At 39.0% G+C, this 21,383-nt stretch overlaps 2 protein-coding genes and 1 long non-coding RNA gene across 5 annotated transcripts in view; 1 reads left to right on the plus strand and 2 right to left on the minus strand.

Annotated features, from left to right (window-relative positions):
* Nucleotides 1-5,567, plus strand: part of rassf6 (Ras association domain family member 6) — a 60,126-nt gene extending 54,559 nt beyond the window's left edge. For all 3 annotated transcript variants that reach the window (XM_073914164.1, XM_009305186.4, NM_001045339.1), the window contains 3 exons: nt 3,980-4,098; nt 4,182-4,279; nt 5,278-5,567. In XM_073914164.1, the coding sequence (XP_073770265.1) occupies nt 3,980-4,098; nt 4,182-4,279; nt 5,278-5,353 (293 nt within the window). In that variant the 3' untranslated portion in view covers nt 5,354-5,567. The remainder of the gene's footprint in view (nt 1-3,979; nt 4,099-4,181; nt 4,280-5,277) is intronic.
* A 162-nt stretch (nt 5,568-5,729) lies between these two features.
* Nucleotides 5,730-8,944, minus strand: si:busm1-57f23.1. The gene is given in 4 exon segments (NM_001004512.2): nt 5,730-6,081; nt 7,353-7,454; nt 7,537-7,688; nt 8,630-8,944. Coding segments are annotated over 4 exon segments (435 nt in total). The 5' UTR covers nt 8,724-8,944; the 3' UTR covers nt 5,730-5,994.
* Nucleotides 8,945-18,931: 9,987 nt separating this feature from the next.
* Nucleotides 18,932-21,104, minus strand: LOC137496568 (uncharacterized). Its single transcript, XR_011017005.2, has 6 exons — nt 20,895-21,104; nt 20,000-20,083; nt 19,826-19,880; nt 19,651-19,726; nt 19,400-19,576; nt 18,932-19,061 (listed from the first exon to the last, which is right to left on the minus strand). It is a non-coding gene; the product is annotated as an uncharacterized lncRNA (long non-coding RNA).
* Between the last annotated feature and the right edge of the window lie 279 nt (nt 21,105-21,383).

A 21,383-nucleotide genomic window follows, 5' to 3' on the forward strand; every position in this document is an offset into this window, starting at 1 on the left:
AATGACCCCTCGTTCCTACAGGCTGGAGTGCCTCTAGGACAGGCGTCCAGTCATGTTGTTGTCTCAACAGATGCTTCCAACACGGGCTGGGGGGCTGTGTGCTGCGGGCATGCAGCTGCGGGCCTGTGGAAAGAAACCCAGTTGCATTGGCATATCAATCGCATGGAACTGTTGGCAGTGTTCCTCGCTCTCCAACATTTTTTTCTCGTGCTGAAGCAGCAACATGTGCTGGTCAGGACGGACAGCACGGCGGCGGTGGCGTATATGAACTGTATGGGGGTATTCGCTCTCCCCGCATGTCTCAGCTTGCCCACCGTCTGCTCCTCTGGAGTCTTCCGCGGCTGAAATCACTAAAAGCCATTCACATTCCAGGCAAGCTCAACCGTGCAGCCGATGCGCTCTCACGCCAGCCCTTACGTCCTGGAGAATGGAGACTCCACCCCGAGTCTGTTCAGCTTATATGGGCGCGATTCGGGGAAGCCCAGATCGATCTGTTTGCTTCTCCCGAGAACGCTCATTGCCAGTTGTTTTTTTCCCTGATCGAGGGCTCTCTCGGCACAGATGCAATGGCCTACAGCTGGCCTTAACTACACTTCCACCAGTGAGCCTGCTTGCACAGTTAATGTACAAGGTCAGGGAGGACGAGGAACAGGTTTTGCTGGTTTCGCCCCTCTGGCCCAACCGGACCTGGATGTCAGAGCTCTCCCTACTCGCAACGACCCTCCACTGGCAGATCCCTTTGAGAGAGGACCTACTCTCTCAGGGACAGGGCACCATCTGGCACCCTCGCCCTGATCTTTGGAACCTCCACGTGTGGTCCTTAGACACGAGGAAGACTTAGGTAAATTACCGATTGCGGTGGTAAATACCATCACTCAGGCTAGAGCCCCCTCCACGAGGTGCGCCTATGCCCTGAACTGGAGTCTATTCACTGAATGGTGCGAAGACCCCCGAAATTGCCAGATCAGCATTGTGCTTTCTTTCCTTCGGGAGAAGCTGGAGAGCAGGCTGTCGCCCTCCACACTCGAGGTTTACGTGGCTGACATCTCCGCTCATCATGACACGGTGGCTGGCAGCACCGTGGGAAGGCCCCCCTCTCATGCCCTCTTGGGATCTCACCCTCGTTCTCACAAGCTTGCGTACTGATCCCTTTTAGCCACTTGAATCATTACCTTTAAGATCTCTGTCCTTGAAGACAGCTCTGCTGGTCGTGTTGGCATCTATTAAGAGGGTCGGGGACCTGGAGGCATTTTCAGTCAGTGACTCGTGCCTGTAATTTGGGCCGGATTACTCTAACATTATCCTGTGACCCCGCCAGGGATATGTGCCCAAGGTTCCTACCACACCATTTAGAGACCAGGTAGTGAGCCTGCAAGCGCTGCCCCCGGAGGAGGCAGACCCAGCCCTTTCCTTACTTTGTAAAGTTAGCGCTTTGCGTATTTATCTGGACCGTACTCAGAGCTTTAGATCATCTGAGCAGCTCTTCGTCTGTTCTGGCGGTCGGCAGCAGGGAAGTGCCGTATCGAAACAAAGGTTGGCCCACTGGATAGTGGATGCCATTTCTCTCGCTTATCAGAGCCAAGGCGAGCCGTGTCCCCCGAGAGTGCGTGCGCACTCCACTCGGAGCATCGCATCCTCTTGGGCGCGTGCACGCGGCGCCTCTCTAACAGACATATGTAGAGCTGCGGGCTGGGCGACACCTAATACATTTGCAAGGTTTTACAATCTGCGAGTGGAGCCGGTTTCCTCAAGGGTATTAGGTAACCCTTGGTGATTGAGGAAATAAGTCATGAAGGTGTTGAAACACGCTTGCTGCGCCACTCTCCCTAACACGGAGATACTTGTGCCTTTTTATCTGTCAGTCAAGTTCCCTGTCAGGTGAGGCCTGCAGATTCCTCTGAGGCCCCCAGCCCTGACTCAGCGGAGAGTCATTTGCTGGCTCACTAAGTTAGGTCTGCCCGCTGGTCAGCCCCAGTTTTGGGTGTAGGTGCCCGCTATGCGTGATCCCCACTAGGCGATCCCATATGCTTATTCAGCCACGGTGTAGTCCCCCCTCACAGGCGGACCCGTTTCTTCCCTCTCCGCTAACCATCTTATTATATGCGTACTCCCCCTTTCAGGGCTAGTCCATATGTATTTTTTGCCATCATATCTCCCCCATTGGGTAGCAGATGGCCTCCACAGCGTCCTCCCTATCGGGACTGCACGCTTTCCCAACGTACTGTCGTATTTTCCTAGAATTATCTAGACACGACTTTCTAAAAAAATATATCTAAATCCGTAAAACTTCTTTGAAGTGGGATAAGTAAGGGCCAGGGATCACGTTGGAGGACCGCACCTCTCTTTGATGCCTAAGCGCTCACGCTATGCCTGGCTATCCTCTCATCGGAGGCGAAAGTAAGGTGCAGTCATTATGGCGTTTTCCAGAGATTTCCCCATTCATGAATTAAGTAAATTGACTGATAACATTAAAGTTCCCCTTCCGAAGGGGAACGCTCTAATTACTAAAGTAACCCTCATTCCCCGAGGAGGGGAACAGAAATGCTATTTAGCATCGCCATAATGACTGTTCCTTAGCTGTAGTTCAGTCTCTTCAGCTTAAAAGGATGGCGTGTCCTTGCTTCACCTGTCCTTATATGCGGAGATAATTGGCAATAAGGCACATGTGCGCAAGCTTACGCTGCCAATTCATTGGCATTTCATTGGCCCATTGTATATTCTTTCTGACGATTGGCTTTCTGAAACGAAATCCCCATTCATGAATTAAGTAAAGTCACTGATAGCATTAAGTAAATTCACTGATAGCATTTACTTTAGTAACCAGAGCGTTCCTGCCGCTTGTTTTGGTGAAAAATGTAATCGGCTTTTTTATTTTATTTCTGGCCTTTTCAGTGCCACCTTTGTGCTTTTTTGCTATCAACTGCCCCCCGCTGCCAAAAAAAGGACCGGCCCACAGGGAATACTTCCAGTCTTCCCGATTAGCCAATCTGGGCCTGATGTCAATTGATTTTTTATTTTATTTTTTTCTTTAATATATTTTCATTTGTACTCAAACAGAAGCAACAAACTCAAATAGATTTGAAACAAGTGGGCAATTGTTTAGTCACAATCGCAACAGTTTCGCAACTATCGCAACTATCAGCCTATTTATACATGAGCAGGGTCAAAAACTGGACAGGAGATTACTCTAGTCAATTACTTCTAAATTAAGATGTTTGTTGTTGATGCAAAAATCTTGATAGCATAAGATTCCAGCAAAAATCGAAGGGTCAGCTAGACTGAACACCACTCTGATCACTTATTTGGACCTACACCTTCTCCACACCAGATACTCATTGTGTCTCATTGACACTCAAGATGCTTAGCCAGAGGAGAATTGGTCACCCTGTCTGAGTTTAGTTTCTTACAAGGTTTGTTCAAAACTGCCAAAAGATTTGATTCCTTGCCACTGTCACCTTTGATTTGCTTGGTTGGGGCTGGAGCTGTGCTTAGGTGGAGTTGCTCTTCAGTGGATCAGCCTTCAGCAGTTATATTTGCATTACAATGACCTAAATTAAACTGAACTGAACTTTGCTATTTATTTGATTTGCTGGAATGTTCCAAGTTTTTAAATATTGTCATGGCATTTTATTATTTATGTAAATAGAATAGAAATAAACATTCATTGAAAAAACTATATATTATAAGGCTGCTTTATTAGTATTGGTTTGTGGCTGGAAGGGCATCGGCTGCGTAAAGACATATGTTGGAATAGTTAGTGGTTCATTCCGCTAAGGCGATTCTTGATAAATAAGGGACTAAGCCTAAATAAAATGATTAAATTTATTCATGAAAGTTCATGACCCCTTTAATGAAACCAAAAGCTGTGAATGCCAAGTGTTCCAGGACTAAATGTACAAGTTATGTGGAGTGAACTACGAATGTGAACACGCCCAAAGTTTTCAGTCACATTTCTGATTATTATATCCATCTTTTATAGAGAAGAGAAGGTTGAGCAGTTCAGACCTGCCCTTGTGGGAGCGTGTTCTACAAGGACCATCAAACTTCATTATGAAGATGTTCCTCATGGATACAGACGAAGAGGAAATTAGTCTTGATGTAAGTCTAGCTCTTCAGGTATTACAGAAAGTGTATTTTACTCAAATAAGCAAAACTAACGGGCCATTGCATTGATTTAACAGGTAGCTCAGTACCTCAATTTAGAAATGCCCATTTTGAAGGTTATCCTGCAGAAACTGGAAGAGCAAGAGAATCTGGAGATACAAAGGATAAAAGCAAAGTAAGTCTAAGGGTGTGTTGTTGTCTTTTTACAACTTTTACTTTCACAGTCATTCACTTAAAAAAATAAATAAATTGTATATAAAAGCATCTTGAGAGTGTGGTGAAGCCTACAGTATTGCTTAAGTGAGCCAATAAGTCAAGTTATTACTGCCAAAGAAATTCCTCTATTGATTTTAAAGATTATAATACACAATATAATTCAGTAACATTACACAAGCTTATATACAAACAAAAAGTTCCAACAAAGCCAGAGAAAAACATTTGTGTCTCAGAACAAAGTTGCAGAAATTCCTTCTTGTATGTATCTGTTTTAGAACAAATTAGATCAGTGATTCATCTGAGATGTTCACTTGCTTTTTAACTAAATTAATGTGTTGAATAAATAATTTGAATTAATGATTCTGTGATTTACTCATTAAAAGGAATTTTCACCCAAATCTGAAAATGCCTGCACTATTTTCTCACACCCTAGTGGTTTTTGACTTTTATGAGTGTCTTTCTTCTCTTGAACCTGAACCAATATTTTCAGAAGATTGTAAATTGCTTTTAGTTCAGAGTCACATAGAACTAACAAAAAATGTAGTAGAACAGATTGCATTCATTGGCAACACTTTTACAGTCTGCATTTGCAGAACACAACCTGATTCCTTTATAATCGTTATCCATTCTGCACAGTAACCACTGCTTCCTTTGGTGATTCTAAACATGTTTGAAAATCGATTCAGAATAATTAGAGAAAGACTCATGATGCATGTTTTTTTTTTTTTCGACCACTCCTACTACCTTTTAGTGTCTAAACCAGCCCACTACCAACATACTACAACGACATTCCTAGCAAAATGTTTTTTTTTAAATAAAATCCCCAAAATATTATATCCAATTTGTTAATGTCACATCTATAGTCCACAGCACTTACAACATGATTGTGGCAATTACTTCTTTTTATGATTTTTCCATAAAAGACTTAATCACTATATAATTTATTTTGTTACACAGATACCAGAAGGAAAGGAGTCTCTTGTTGCAGTGCTTGAGGAAAAAAATGCCAGTTAAAACCGAGACGACTGTATAAAGAAGTCTTGGCAGTGGGAAACAGTTTTCCATGTGAGATCAACCACGAATGAGAAACAGTAAAAAAAAAAAAAAAAGAAAAGTGCATGCAGGACATAGCTTTACACTATTATGTTTGTGGTGTGAGTGTAAATAATGTAAAATAGATTTTGCATAATGGAACTGTAATTAAACTATTTATCTTGTGAGAGACCAAATAAAATGCTGGTATTTGAGTTGCAGTTTGTTTGTGAAATAACTACTGTCGTGCTCTGTTGCTGTATTTGATCTGTGGTTTGGGGAAAAAATTCCATTAGGCTTACTGTAGCTTTCTGGAAAATGTCTGTCAGTTTATTCTGGGCAAAATGCAGCACATAAAATCACTTATAATTAAGTCATTACGTAACTTGTTTTTTAATAGTTTAGGAATACTGATGTCACTTCATGAATCTGAAGACATTTTATTAAAAAATAAATAAAAGTGGGTTCTAAACAAAATATTAAATTGCTTTTAAAAGAAGATTATTTCAATCCATGTTGTATAATCTTACAAAAATTATACAGAAGCTACTGGATATATCACAAAAATGCTAGCAAAACAATGGGTCATCAATATCCAAAAGTGCAAAACTATACAGTATCAATTTGTTGTTAAAGTGAAATTCAAGCGGATCTTTTGCAGATCATTTTGTGCACCTCATGGTCATCATTCATTGGGTCCATGGTGACCTCAAACTTGCATGTCAGTTGCTGAAAAAAATACAATGAAATAAATATTTTATTAAATTACAAGTGTCATTTAAAAAAAAAAAATTAAAAACATCGCAACAACAATTTTATGCACATGGGTCAAGTACAGTGTCTGTACCTAATTAAATTGACAAAAGTAACTATATACATAGAAAAACAATCAAATTAAACGCTATTGTAAAAATAATAACATTTTGACATATTTCCCAATCATCATTTATGGTAAAAGTCATATATAAAGATGCTCTAATATATATTCAGGTAAGCTATATTTTTTTCGATAGTCTACAGAACAAACCAACGCAATACAAAAGTTTGCATATTTACCCTACCTTGCCTACTTTAGCTAATTAACCTAGTTAAGCCTTTAAATGTCACATTAAGCTGTATAGAAGTGTCTTAAAAAAAAACATCTAGTAAAATATTATTTACTGCCATCGTGGCAAAGATAAAATAAATCAGTTATTAGTTATTAAAACTTATGTTTTACTAGATATTTTTCAAGACACTTCTATACAGATTAAAGTGATATTTAAAGGCTGAGCTAGGTTAATTAGGTTAACTAGGCAGGCTAGGGTAATTAGGCAAGTTATTGTATAAAGGTGGGTTGTTCTGTAGACTGTCGAAAAAATATAGCTAAAAGGGGCTAATAATTTTGACTTTAAAATGTTTTTAATTTTTTTAACGGCTTTCCTTCTAGCCGAAATAAAACAAATATTATTAGACATACTGTTTTATATATATATATATATATATATATATATATATATATATATATATATATATATATATATATATATATATATATATATATATATATATAAAACAATATATTGGGAAACAATGTATTGGGTAAGGCATGTTTCTTTAATTAATTTTTTTTAAGAAAATGACAAATGTTTTATAAATGTTTTGAGGGATATTCCGTCAATTATTAATTTCTTAACTCTTCTGCAGTTAAAACTTTGGTATTTTTTGTCTAAAAATGTATAATGTCTGAAAACATGGCAAACATTGTGTTTGTTTTTGCAAAGTTATAGCTTTTTTATTTTAAACTAGGAAGAAATGTTAAACAGTTACAAATAACCCCATTTTCCTCTTTGATACATATGTAGTTTTTGCATGGATGCAAAGAAACGCAAACAAACAATCAATCAAATCTTTATTAAATCATAGAAATTCTATATATTTTTAACAATTTAAATCTCATAGGTTAATAAAAACTAAATTCTGAAATAATAATAATTATAATAATAAATAATTAAATATACCTTTTTTGCCATGAGACAAGTCTCAATGTTTACACCTTCCGATTTGTGGCATTTCGTTTTTCCAATAATGGCCTCTATTTTGTAGTTTATCCTATTTGTAACCTGTACAGAAAAGTGTGTTATTTAATGTGATTAAAATACATTTAAAGCACACGTGAACTGTAAGAACCCATGAAAGCTGTACCTGAGTGCTAGCTGATGTGATCTTAATGAGTTTGAAGTATTTCTTTGCTCTGGGCTTGCTGTTAAATTGCTCTACAGCTTCTTTCGCTGCGTCTTGAACATCTTCTCTGTCCGGATTGGCATCAGTCCATCCACCAAGCAGCTCCACATTTCCTGAGAGACACAGAGACAGAATGTTAATCACAGCACTTGCTCTTCATGACATGAATCAGCAATGGGTTTATGAAAAGAAAAAAAAATTCTCAAATTATGTACATTTTTTAATAGCTTTTTTTTTCTATGGTTAGCATGTTAAACCACAGTTTCCTCTACTATACTACAGATGCACAAATATTTCAAGAATAAAGATGACAAGAACAACAAAATTAACAAAAAATGTTAATGAAAAAATAAATATATCATGCAAAATGTTAAAACCATTATTTAAATACCTAGTTGTCGAGAAAAATTTTTAAATTTTCAATTAAAAAATAACTAGAATTGAAATCAATAAAATATTGTTATTGACTAACATAACTAGTTACACTGTTTAATTCTAGTTACTAACATATCTAAAATTAAAGTCAATAAAATAATGAAAACTAGCTATAGAGCCATAAAAAACATCAACATAATGATTAAAGAACATATATAAACACATAAATACATTAAAGCTAAATCAACTAAACAATTTTTATTAAAAATAAGAAATGATAAAATAAATGTTTTAAAATAAAATAAATCTTAATCTTACAAAAAAATAATTCAGCTTGTTTAACGTGATGTAAGATAACTTAGTACTAAATTATACTAAATTTACTATAACTACACAACTAAATTATAACATAACTACCAAAGCCTATACAATAAGATCAATAAAATAACAAATATAAGAAAAAATCTGGCACGCGCTAAAAAAAACAGATGTTATAAATATAACGACTAAAATTATAAAATGAAAATAATAAAAAGTAACTTATGGTAATATCATCTATTCTATATTGTACAATAGCTGCTGCAAACATCGACGCAACTCCTGACAGTCTACAGAAATGTAGAATAAGACATTTAATTAGCCTAATAAAACAAATACGGCCCCTAATGTTACCACTTACTTGCTACAACTACCGCCTCCTCCAGAGGCTGGTCAGCTCTGCTCAAGTGAAACAAAGGGAGAAAAGACACCAAGAGAAGCAGGTAGATGTCCATGTCTCCAGCTGCGTGTGTCCGGCAGAATGAGGTTCTCTGTGAATATGTGGCCGCTTTTGGAAACACAGTCCTAAAGATCTTGACGCACCCCGCGGCTCCAAAAGCGCCCTTCCCCCGGGCGGAGCTCCGTCAACGCCCAAACCCGACAGTGAATCAACACAGACGGTGAGTCAGGGTGGAAAACACACAGTCCGCACTCCGCAATTGAGTCAAGTGTGTGTGAAAGTGTGTGACCTGTGACAGTGAACTAGGAAAGAAAGGGTAATCTGCTTAAATGCTGTAAACCCCGGCCTTCTGTCAGACTGACTTTCTATAGAATACTTCCTGTTACTTACAGGTTAAGATTAGTTTAACAACGCTTGACGGAGAACCAACGTCACTCCTACTTTTCGCTACTGCTTAGTGTATTTAAATTTGGTTATTTAAACGTTGTAAAACTAAGTCGATTTTGTTTCTAACTTAGTTCGTCATACAAGCTGTTTTACGTCAAATTGCAATGCAATTTAAGTTAAAAGTACCAATGAGGTTAATTTGATGCAACAAAAAATGCTATCTAGTAATTTTGTGTGTGTGTGTGTGTGTTCAATGTTTAAAAAAAAACATTTAAAATTTATTTTAGTTTATCGATAAATAACTTTACAAAGTAGAAGTTTATTCAAGTGTGCTATAGTATACTTTAAAACTACCCTCAATTAAGTTTTACATTTACACTGTAAAAATGTAGGGTTCCACACAATGAATGCATGCTGTCCCAACACAAGTTAACAAATTGAAGTGAATCGAACATAAATCAATTGTTTTCCCAAATAAACCAAAAAATAAATGAATAAAATTTTAAGGCATTGTTTTATTTCAGCTCACTTTAATTTGAACAAGCAGCAAAAAAAAAAATTTGACTGTTGGCATATGTATATAAATGTAATCATCTATAAAAACGTAATTGTTTAGTATATTAATTGTTATAGTATACCTAGTAATATTTAGTATAAATAAAATGTGTGTGGACCTGAATTTGATCTTTTTGGTATATTTTGAGTATAATAAAACCTTCTACCTAATACGGAACATTTAAGGTCCAAAAAATAATAAACTGTAGGTATCATATTCAATTCACTGTTCAACCAAAAACGAAACAAAAACTAAACATGGGTTTCTAATTGCTCCTGAAATTATTTATTCATTCGTTTTCCTTTGGCTTAGTCACTTTATTCGTCAAGGGTCACCACAGCAAAATGAAACGGCAACTTATTCGTCATATGTTTTACACTGTGGATGCCCTTCCAGCTGCAACACACACACATACACACATGCTTTTACACACATACACACTACAGCCAATTTAGCTTAATCACTTCACCCATACCGCATGTCTTTTGACTGTGGAGGAAACCGGAGCGCCTGGGGGAATCCCACACAAACACGGAGAATGTGCAAACTCCACATAGGAATGCAAACTGACCCAGTAGGGACTCAAACCAGCGACCTTCTAGCTGTGAATCAAAAGTGCTAACCACTGAACCACTGTATCACCCCTCTGATATATGGTGACACGGTGGCACAGTAGGTAGTACTGTCACCTTACAGCCAGATGGTTGCTGGTTCAAGCCTCTGCTGGGTCAGTTGGCATCTCTGTGTGGAGTTTGCACATTCACCTTGTGTTCGTGTGGGTTTCTCCCAGGTGCTCCGGTTTCCCCCAAAGTCAAAAGAAATGCGGTATAGGTGAATTGATTAAGCTAAATTGGCCATAGTGTGTGTGTGTGTGTGTGTGTAAACGAGTGTGTGTGGATATTTCCCTGTATTAATCCCGGTTTAATAGAGGAACTAAGCCGAAAAGAAAATTAATGAATGTAGGACTTATATATAGTTTTAGCACTTGAATGGTTCCATTTCAGCTGATGATTTTACCATTAGCGATGCAGTGGCACAGTAGGTAGTGCTGTCGCCTCACAGCTAGAAGGTCCCTGGTTTGAGCCTCGGCTGGGTCTGTTGGCGTTTCTGTGTGGAGTTTGCATGTTCTCCCTGCATTTGCATGGGTTTCCTCCGGGTGCTCCGGTTTCCCCCACAGTCCAAAGACATGCGGTACAGGTTAATTGGGTAAGCTAATTTGTCTGTAGAGTATGAGTGTGAATGAATGTGTGTGAATGTTTCCCAGACATGGGTTGCGGCTGGAAGGACATCCGCTGCATAAAAATTTGCTGGATAACATGCAGATTCATTCCGCTGTGGCGACCCCGGTTTAATAAAGGGACTTAGCGGAAAAGAAAATGAATGAATGAATGAATGAATGAATGAATGAATGAATGAATGACTTTACCATTACTGTCATCATCAGAGCAAACTTCCCAAAGTACTTGCATTCTATCAATAATTCTGTAATTGAATAAAATTATGTTCAATTGACTTAATAACTGAAAAATATATATTTGACACAAATGTAAAATTCTAAATGTTTTATTATATTATGTTTTATTAATAATAAATGCATAACTAATATTGCTTACAAAACAAATGCTTCAATGACTCTTTAACACTTTGAATTCAGGATTTAAAAAGCTTGTTTTGGTTGTGCTTCAGTCATTTAGTCAGTTGTGACGTCCAAATACCTCTCACCAAGGCTACGTTTAAAAACAATCTAGAATGTGTGTGTGGGACAAAAATCACACCCACACTGCATAACAAAAGCACAGAACAAACAACCAGGCCATAGTCACATAAAGACTCTGCTGACAGAGCACAGCGAATGAGATCTGAACAAAAAAAGAAAAGTACTCATTACATTTACTGTAGGTTAATATGTATATAAATTGTAATCAGATGAACTGCACTGTTCTTGTGACAGTTTGTTCATTTCATCTGCCATTAGGTAATGTCTGTGTATGATTTCATTTTAGACCACAAATGGCAGCTTAGCTTTTGTAATTACATTGTGTGTTCTACTACAGTAAAATATACTGTATACATTTAACCAAAATGTTTAGTATTGCTTGATAAGTATACAATGATTACGTAAAAGAAGAAGGTGAGTGTTTATCAGGTGTTTACATTGTTATTAAAATCAGTGTTACATTCGTCCTCTGAGATCACTTTTGTTGTCATGTATCAGGATGATTAGTCATTTTTGAGGCCTTGTAACTTTAATTATTCCCAGTACTGGGTTGCAGCTAGAAGGGCATACACGGTGTAAAACATATACTGGATAAGGAAAATGAATTAATAACCTTGATTAACCTGTCATATTTGTCTAAATAGAAGCAGTGCAAAGCCTTAGCCTAAAAGGGCTCAATGCAGTTGACAGGCTCTTCTCCTTAAGGACTTAAACCGACGATGAACTCTTAAACCTCGTCTGACACATGGAGATTGATCTGCATGATGATTTAGGTTAATTGTGAACCAAGAGTTTAAGACAGTGACATACTGACTGTAAAATGTTGTTACCTTACAAAGAACTTTATCATGTACTGTATGTACAGTATGCATAAGCATACAAATTATAGAGCAGGTAACACATAATTGCTCCACCCACAGACATTCTAGTAACTATTTGTAACTTTTAAAGTACATGCCAACAAATTGCTCTAACCCTAACCTCTAGCAATCTACTAACAACTCTGAGAGTTAGTTAACTCTTGTTAACTGTTGTACTCAACATGTCTAAAGGGATCAGGGGCAGACTAAGCAATTCCAGGTGTGGGGCCCTAGCATCAAAACTCAAATATTTTTCTATAGATATTTGTTTTCTCTCTAGATTATTATTATTTTTTTTTTTGTAGATGAACTGCATGTTAATTAACATATTATATTATATATTTTATATTATATTTTAAGTGGAACCTTTTTAGTTTAAAATGAAATGCTTATATTCGCATAAAAAAGCAAGCTCACAAAATATTACTCTGGTTACTAAAATAACCCTCGGGGAACGGAAATGCTATAAGTGGATTTAATCCACGTATAGGGATTTCGTTCAGAAAGCCAATCGCCTGAAAAAGTATGTAAACGGGCCAATTAAATGCCAAATGAATTGGCAGCATCAGCTTGCGCACCTGATGCTTGTTGCAATCAATTTAGCATAAAAGCACAGCGAAAGCAAGAAGATGAAACCTTTTTAATTAAACTACTTATCCCACTTCAAAGAAGATTTATGGATTTAGAGATATTTTTTCGGGAACCGCAAGCGTCTACATAATTTCTAGGAATTTAATACATGAGTACGTTGGAAAAGCGTGCAGTCCCGATAAGACAGAAGCTGTGGAGGCCACCTGCTACCCAATGGGGAGATATGATGGCAGAGTATATGGACTAGCCCTGAGAAGGGGGAGTACGCATATAATATGATGGTTAGCGGAGAGGAAAGACACGGGTCCGCCTGTGAGGGGGGACTGCACCGTGGCTGAATAAGCATATGGGATCGCCTAGTGGGGATCACGCATAGCTGGCACCTATACCCAAAACGCGGGCTGACCAGAGGGCAGACCTACCACGTAATGGGCCAGCGAGTGACTCCTCCGCTGTGTCAGTGCTGGGGGCCTCCGAGGAATCTACAGGGCTCACCTAAGCCGGGAACTATACAGACAGAGTGAATAAGTGTACGTATCTCCGTGTTAGGGAGAATGGTGCAGCAAGCGTGTTTCAATACCTTAATCGAGTTGTTTCCTCAATCACCAAGGGTTACCTAATACCCTTGAGGAAACCGGCTCCACTCGGAGGTTGTAAAACCTTGCAAATGAATTAGGTGTCTCCAAGCATGCAGCTCTACAGATGTCTGTTAGAGAGCCACCGTGTGCACGTGCCCAAGTGGATGCGAAGCTCCGAGTGAAGTGCGCACACACTCCTGGAAGACACGGCTCGCCCTGGCTCTGGTAAGTAAGGGAGATGGCATCCATTATCCAGTGGGCCAACCTCTGTTTTGATACGGCACTTCCCTGCTGCCGACCATCTTAACAGATGAAGAGCTGCTCAGATGATCTAAAGCTCTGAGTAGAGTCCAGATAAATTCGCGAACTGGGCAAAGTAAAGAAAGGGCTTGGTCTGCCTCCTCCATGGGCAGTGCTTGCAGGCTCACTACCTAGTCTTTAAACGGTGTGGTTGGAACCTTTGGCACATTTCCCGGATGTGGTCTCAGGACAATATGAGTGTAAGCCAGCCTAAATTACAGGCACGAGTCACTGACCGAAAAATGCCTCCAGCTCCCAGACCCTCTTAATCGATGTCAACGAGACCAGCAGAGCTGTCTTCAGGGACAGAAATCTTAAAGATACTGAGACGAGGTTCAAAGGGATCTGACTCAGACTCATGAGAACGAGGGTAAGATCCCAAGAGGGCATGAGAGAGGGGAAGGATGGATTAATTTGCCTGGCGCCTCTGAGGAACCAGATGATAAGGTTACACCTTTCCATGGTGCTGCCAGCCACCGCGTCATAATGAGCGGAGATGGCAGCCACGTAACCTTGAGTGCGAAGGCAACAGCCTGCTCTCCGGCTTCTCTTAGAGGAAAGAAAGCACAACGCTGATTTGGCAATTTCAGGGGTCTTCTCTGCGAAAGACGCAGCATTCAGTGAATAGACTCCACTTTAGGGCATAGGCACTTGAGGAGGGAGCTCTAGCGTAGTAGGTAGTCGTGTAGGTTCCAAAGATCAGGGCGAGGGTGCCAGATAGGACCCTGTCCATGAAAGAGTAGGTTCTCTTTCAAAGTGATCTGCCAGAGGAGGGCTGCCGCGAGGAGGGAGAGCTCTGACATCCAGGTCCGGTTGGGCCAAAGGGGCGCAACTAGCAAAACCTGCTGTGGGCCAGTGCATTCGTGCCGAGAGAGCCCTCGGTCAAACAACTGGCAATGAGCGTTCTCGTGGGAAGCAAACAGATCAATCTGGGCTTCCCCGAATCACGCCCATATCAGCTGAACAGACTTTGGGTGGGGTCCCCATTCTCTAGGACGTAAAGGCTGTTGTGAGAGCGCATCGGCTGCATGGATGAGCTCGCCTGTAATGTAAATGGCACGCATCGATTTCAGCCACGTATGACTCCAGAAGAGCAGACGGCGGGCGAGCTGAGACATGCATCGAGAGCAAATACCCCCCATGCAGTTGATATACGCCACAGTCACCGTGCTGTCCGTCCTGACCAGCACGTGCTGCTGCTCCAGCACTGGAAAAAAACGGTGGAGATCGAGGAACACTATCAACAACAAGGCGATTGATATGCCAATGCAACTGGGTTCCTTTACAAAGGCTCACAGCTGCATGCCCACAACACACAGCCCCCCAACCCAAGCTGAAAGCATCTGTTGAAACAACAACATGACTAGACGCTTGTCCTAGAGGCACTCCGGCTTGTAGAAATGAGGGTCGTTTCAAGGGCTGAGGGCACAGCGACACAGCGCAGTAACAGTGAGTTAGTGTGTGCCTGCCTGCCATGCGCGTCTGGGAACTCAATCGTAATACGAGCAGAGTGACAGCAGCTGCAGATGCCCTATGCCCCAGGAGTCTCTGAAATTATTTCAGTGGGACCACTATTTTGCTGTCGAACTCTCTCAGACAGTTCAGCATTTGTTGTGCGCGCTGTCTGGAGAGGCGCGCTGTTATGAGGATCGGGTCCAGCTTCAGTCAGAGAAAAGAGATCCTCTGCACGGGGGCGAGTTTGCTCTTTTCTCGGTTGACCTGAAGCCCCAACAGGTGGAGATGCCGGAGCACCTTGTCTCTGTGCATAATCAATTTCTCCCGAGAGTGGGCTAAAATCAGCCAGTCATCGAGATGATTGAGTGTGCGGATGTCTGAAAGCCGAAGGGGCACTAAGGCACCCTCCGCGAGCTTGGTGAAGACCCACGGAGACAGAGAGAGCCCGAAAGGGGATGACTTTGTATTGCCAAGCTTGACTTTCGAACGCAAACCGCAGAAACTGACGGTGGTGTGGAAGAATGGAGACATGAAAGTACGCTTCCTTCAGGTCTTCAGGTTCTTCGGGTCGCTGCAAACCCATCCTGAGGACGAACGCAGCGGAGGATGTGCTTCTGCGTGAGCTTTCTGAACGGCAGTTTGTGCAGACAGCATTGATTAAAAAATATTTTATTTATTTGCACTTTTTACTTTATTTTACACTAACCAATGCAATGCATTGTTTTAAAACCAGGTTAAAAATAACCACATTTTTGTCACAAAGTTACAAGTATTAATTACTTAAAATACTTACCATGTATGCCCCTTGCTCTTACAAACACGCACACGCACACACACACGCACACACACCATAGAGGCACACTTACACAGACAAAGAAACAACTTAGTAGAGATGTACAGTACTTAATAGACTGGAGCAGTTTAAAAAAAACTGAAAATATGCTTAAACTGTTAACATTTTATTTTATTTTTTTTGCAAATTAAGCAAATTACATTACAGTATTTAACTATTAAATTTTTCACTGTAGGACAGTTATGCAGTATATTAATGTATTTTAAAGTTATGTTGTGAAACTTACTGTATATTTTACAGTGAAGATATACATCCAATACTGAAAATACAAATAGAGCAGGATAAATGGTGCTGTAAATGTAAATACAGTGTTTTTGCTGTAACTGATTTACAGTAAGTAACTGGCGAATTGCTGCCAGTAAGTTGTAAATTCTACCGGAAATTGATAACACTAAGAGAAAAACATGCAATGACTTCTTCTACCACATTAAATTGCTTTTTTCTTTTATCTGGTGGCAGTTTTTCAGAAAGTGAGGATTTTGTTCTTTTTGACTTATTGGATGGAAACAGAGCATTATTTGCAAATGTTTTACGCAATTTTTAGCTATGCAAGTAAGTCTAATTTGGATCTTTGGAAGGAAACTTAGCTACTGACATTGTAATATTGATATGTAATTTTATCAAAATCTCAGATTTGGATCAAGCAGCTTTTTGTGGTTTTGGTGAAATTGTTTCAGTCTTTTTGCTATTCATCTGGACAACCCACTGTTGGAGGTTTGTTTCAATTTAGAACGATAAGATAATTAGGAAAAAATATGAGAAGGTACTAGATTAACAACTATACAACTTTTGTTAAAGTTGTCTTTACATGTGTGTAAATGAAAAGAAATATTGATTCGGGTCAGATGATTTATTTTAGAAAATAATGCACATCCAATATATATATATATATATATATATATATATATATATATATATATATATATATATATATATATATATATATATATATATGTATATATATATATATATATATATATATATATATATATATATATATATATATATATATACATGACCACTTCGGGAGTGCATTAATTTCTAAGAGTATAACAGCTTGTCATAATAATAATATTAATAATGATAATAATAATGATAATTACTTTATATAGCAATTTTCTGTGCACTCAAAGCACTTTACAGATTTGGTTGGAAAACTTCTCAACTCGAATGTCCACGAATGTCCACGAATGTCCTTGGTTTATCGTCTTATCCAACACATGGTGCTCACTGAGAACATAGAGTTCCCTATAATGTGTACTGTTTCACTAGGACCCATGCAGACCACTGGATGAACACCCCCTGTCTGCCTCACTAGCACCTCTTCCAGCAGCAATATAGTTTTGCCGTGTGATCTGCCATCCAGGTACAGACACAACCCTGCTTATCTTCGGTGGGCAACCATGTTGTGAGGGCTGCAGAGAGCTAGCTGAATCATGTATTCCTTATTTTCTGGAATTCACAGGAGAGCACACATGATCCAAACCCATGATAACATTGCTACTTGATGTATCTGTGCAGCTCATCCTCCAGCTGAACAGCACTGACAATCTAGTTTTGTGGATCTTTGAAAGTTTTAAAGAGCTCAAATCCTCAACTGACAGTGCAGCTCAGTTGATGATTTAAGCTTAACAGGGTTAGATGGGAAACCATCTGAGAAAACTAGGTTGCTTTTGGATTAGGTTCTAGTGAGGCCAACAGAAACAAAACAGGACTAGATGGAATGGCTGAGCTTGATCTTGATTGGGCTTGATCTTTTTGGACCTAGGCCTGTAAGACAGGGTGTAATTGAATAGGCCAAATAAGAGGGCCCAATAAGACTGTTTAGGGCTCAGCCTCTTGGCTAAAAATATCTATTCAATTTTTTGAGAATGGATATGATTGGGCATGGGAGATGCACTTCTCTTCTTCTCATAGAACTGGTTCTCCTGCAGCCATTGTAGCACCTGCACTCTCAGAAAAAAAGGTACAAAATTGTACCTTTTAGGGTACAAATGGCTCGTCACTGGGGTGGTACCCTTAAGGGTACAAATTTGTACCTCTATTTAAAGTTACAAAATTGTACCTTCTACATTTGTACCCTTTAAGGAACAATTTTGTACCCTAGACACTGAAGGTACAAAAATGTACCTTTTTATATTATATAGTATTGTCAGGGTACTGACCCAGGCATTTTGATCCTTTGGTGACTGCATGCACAAATAAATAAAATATTTTGGTTCACAGATGTCCATTTTTATTTATTAATGTAGAAATATTTCATTACAACTCACAACTGAATGTGTTAAGAAATAAAATTACACAGCAAGTATAAAGCAGACATGTAAAACAGTAAAAAGAACAATTTAGATAAGAATAAAAACTAAATAATCTACACTTAATACAAAGACCACAAGAATACTGTTTAAGATTTATAAACACATTACACAGGCTACATCAAGTACTGCACTTTATTAAGTCCAAAGTATGTCTTTAGTCAGAATACTCAGTCATAATAAATAATTTGTCATCAACATTTTCTCTGAATTTCAGAATGAAGGCAAACTTTCTCTATAAATTGCTTCAACAGTGCAGAAAACCAAAAACATCAGTAGCCTCTTCCTCAACATCAGTAGATTACTCCTCATCATCCTCAAGTGGAGTTGTAATTTGTTGTAACACAATATGTGTTTATGCTTTTGGTAAACATGACATGTAAAGCACTCATATAATGTTCTTTGATAGTCATTAGGACCACAAGTTATTTAAAAATTTGCTTTATGCATAAATGAGAGCAGTGTGCCCTGAAACTTGATGATTGTGATTATCCCAAGAGCATGTAGAGAAACAAAAAACAAGGTTGATCACTCTGGTAACTGGAGTAGATCGAGGCTTGTCACCGTCCACTGTTCATTCAAAACATTCCACTGCAGAAACATCAAGGTGTTCTTCTAATAAGATGGATATGTCAAAAATGTATATTCGTCCACATCATTAGCCCGGCCAATCACAATCCCATCAACTCTGAAGACTGCCGTGACTCGTCTTGTTAACACAGTTGTCCAGTCGGTGGCCTCCTCCTGTACTTGAACTGTTGGATGTGGTGAAGATGGTTGACTGTAAATGACAAAGCAATAATTACATTAATATCAGTCACTCTATCACTGATGAAGAGAAAATCAACATGCATAGAAAGTAAAATAATTAATATTCACTGATAATAAAAAAAAGTATCACAGATTAAAAGACTAATATAAATTTCATTCATTCATTCAATTTCTTTTCGGCTTAGCCCCTTTATTAATCTGGGGTTGCCACTGTGGAATGAACCACCAACTTATCCAGCATATGTTTTATGCAGCAGATGCCCTTCTAGCTGCTACCCAGTATTACGAAACATCCAGACACACTTATTCACACACACACATTTATACACTACAGACAAATAAGCTTACCAAATTCAGCTATAGCGCATGTCTTTGTACTTGTGGGGAAACCGGAGCACTTGGAGGAAACCCTCACGAACACTGGAAGAATATGCAAACTCCTCACACAAATGCCAACTGACCCAGCCGAGGCTCGAACCAGCGACCTTGTTGCTGTAAGGTGACAGCACTACCCACTGCGTCATCCTAATATAAAGAATATCAAGAATTATAAAATGCATTTATCACAGCATATACTGAACAGAAAACAACATACGCACCCGAGCACAACGAAATGTTGAAGTGTCTCGCTTAACAAGGCTGGCAACATGAGAAGTGCTGCTGTAAAATCAATTCCTGGAACATAAGATGTGGCATATAAACAAATATGAATGAATCCATACAAAGCTAGAATTTAATAATATTAATCAAGTGGAGAAAGTTTAGAAAGAGTACCTTAGAGTCAGGTCCATAGCATTCTTCAGTTGATCTCTCATCTTTCGATGAAAACCTAGAAAATAATTTTAACATGTGGGTGTACATTTATTGTTGTTTGTAAGTAAAAACCTACAAATTTAAAATAGTATGTAAGCCATTAAAACCATGGTATAGATAATGAGACATACTTACATCTTGTAACTGAGCCATGCTTTCATATGACATGCCTTCATTGGTCTGATGCTGTTAGGCTGCATTCTGTTGTTCAATCTTGTCCTGAAATACAATTGGAAACTTCAAAAACTTCTGGAAAGCAATAAGATAAAGCAATAACTATTTATTTATTTTGAGATATTAATAAAATAGGTAAAATAGCTCAAGGTACCAGTTTCAGAACAGATGAGACAAATGATTACATTAAAGAACAAAGTATAACTTAAAACGTCGATTTATACAACGTGGTATGTTAATAATTCTACATTAACATAAGTATAACGTTAAACGATAGTAAAGCACCAACAATACATGACAGTTTGTGGACACTCCTCAACATTAATGTAACTTAGACACTGAAACGAAGATATGTACAAGCATACACACGCCACGTTTGTAACTAGCCACGTTTACATAATCAGTCGCTTTGTCGGTGACAAAATTGTGATTTTTCTTCACAAAATGGCGGTGTAACTTATATAACCGTCTAAAATTACATTTCAGCGGTCAACCGTGGCTAGAAAAATGCCCTCAAAATATAAAACATTATCGATAATTACAAATTTCCAGTATTAATAACAAAAGGTTTTATATCAAGGTATATGAAGACTTTAGTCGCGCGAGCTCCGGGCCACACCGCACATTACTCACGTGTCACGGCCTGATTCCGGTGCACGGATACGGCAGCGTCGGCTCGCTTCTGCCGCCGCAACTGGCCCGAGTGTTTTTTGCTATCTCGGTTGCGATTATATTCCGCCGTGGCAACACTTATTAATAAAGCAGTAACGTAACGTAAGATATAAGGCGCGAATACGTAACGTAGGGGATAAAGGGAACTTTTACACCGAGAAAACTAACAGCATATAGTACTCACCGTCTATAACGTTATGTCCCTCGGTGACTTCGATATCACATTGTATTAACTTCTTTAATAAGCTGCAGACATCTTAGCAAACTCCATCCAGCAGGCCAACGTACACCAGGCAGTCCGGAGCACTTAAAGCGGGGGAAAGCCGAGACCCGAGAGTCAGACAAAATCAACAGAACACGGCTTCAAATGTAAAAATGAGACTGAAAATATATCTTTAATACATTCTTACCTGAAAAATGTGGACTCCAAAATAGACTTTTCTTTGAAAAGCGTGCGAAGTTCTGTGTAAATAGCCAGCATACTCTACCGACCGCCTCAGTAACAAACACTACTATAACGTCTCAACAAGCCAAATTCTTAAAGAGACAGCAACATCACCACCTGTATGAAGATGCTGTCACTCTGCATGGTTCTTATTCTACATCCCATAAACTATAGGGTCTTAAACAGTAAGCAAAGACCAGTATTTACGTTTTTAATGATTTAAACTAC

The sequence above is a fragment of the Danio rerio genome, chromosome 10 (assembly GCF_049306965.1).
Source record: "Danio rerio strain Tuebingen ecotype United States chromosome 10, GRCz12tu, whole genome shotgun sequence".
Lineage (NCBI taxonomy): Eukaryota > Metazoa > Chordata > Actinopteri > Cypriniformes > Danionidae > Danio > Danio rerio.